This window comes from Aptenodytes forsteri, unplaced genomic scaffold (assembly GCF_000699145.1).
Source record: "Aptenodytes forsteri isolate BGI_AS27 unplaced genomic scaffold, ASM69914v1 Scaffold553, whole genome shotgun sequence".
Taxonomy (NCBI): domain Eukaryota; kingdom Metazoa; phylum Chordata; class Aves; order Sphenisciformes; family Spheniscidae; genus Aptenodytes; species Aptenodytes forsteri.
The window spans coordinates 1-252 of record NW_008796203.1 but is presented as its reverse complement, the minus strand read 5'-3'; the positions used below and the strand labels follow the sequence as shown (position 1 = coordinate 252).

At 56.0% G+C, this 252-nt stretch overlaps 1 protein-coding gene across 1 annotated transcript in view; it reads left to right on the top strand.

The window, feature by feature from the left end:
* The window catches only part of NAPA (NSF attachment protein alpha), a gene marked incomplete at its 3' end in the record, with an annotated part of 11,364 nt that extends 11,116 nt beyond the window's left edge, over positions 1–248 (top strand). Inside the window, exons 10-11 of the mRNA XM_009288185.1 lie at positions 18–68; positions 177–248. Coding sequence (XP_009286460.1) covers positions 18–68; positions 177–248 — 123 coding nt within the window. The remainder of the gene's footprint in view (positions 1–17; positions 69–176) is intronic.
* Between the last annotated feature and the right edge of the window lie 4 nt (positions 249–252).

Here is a 252-nt window from a genome sequence, read left to right as displayed (position 1 = left end):
CCCCCCCGCTCTTCCAGAAATTGCTGGATGCTCACGAGGAACAGAACATTGATGGCTACACCGATGCGGTAGGTTTAAGTAAAAGGCAGGAATTCGCCCCAAACACGAAGGTGGAAGGAACCCCTGCCCCCTTCTTCCCAAATAACGCCTCCCTCCTCTTCCTCTCCCCTCCCCAGGTGAAGGAATACGACTCCATCTCCCGCCTGGACCAGTGGCTCACCACCATGCTGCTCCGCATCAAGAAAACCATCC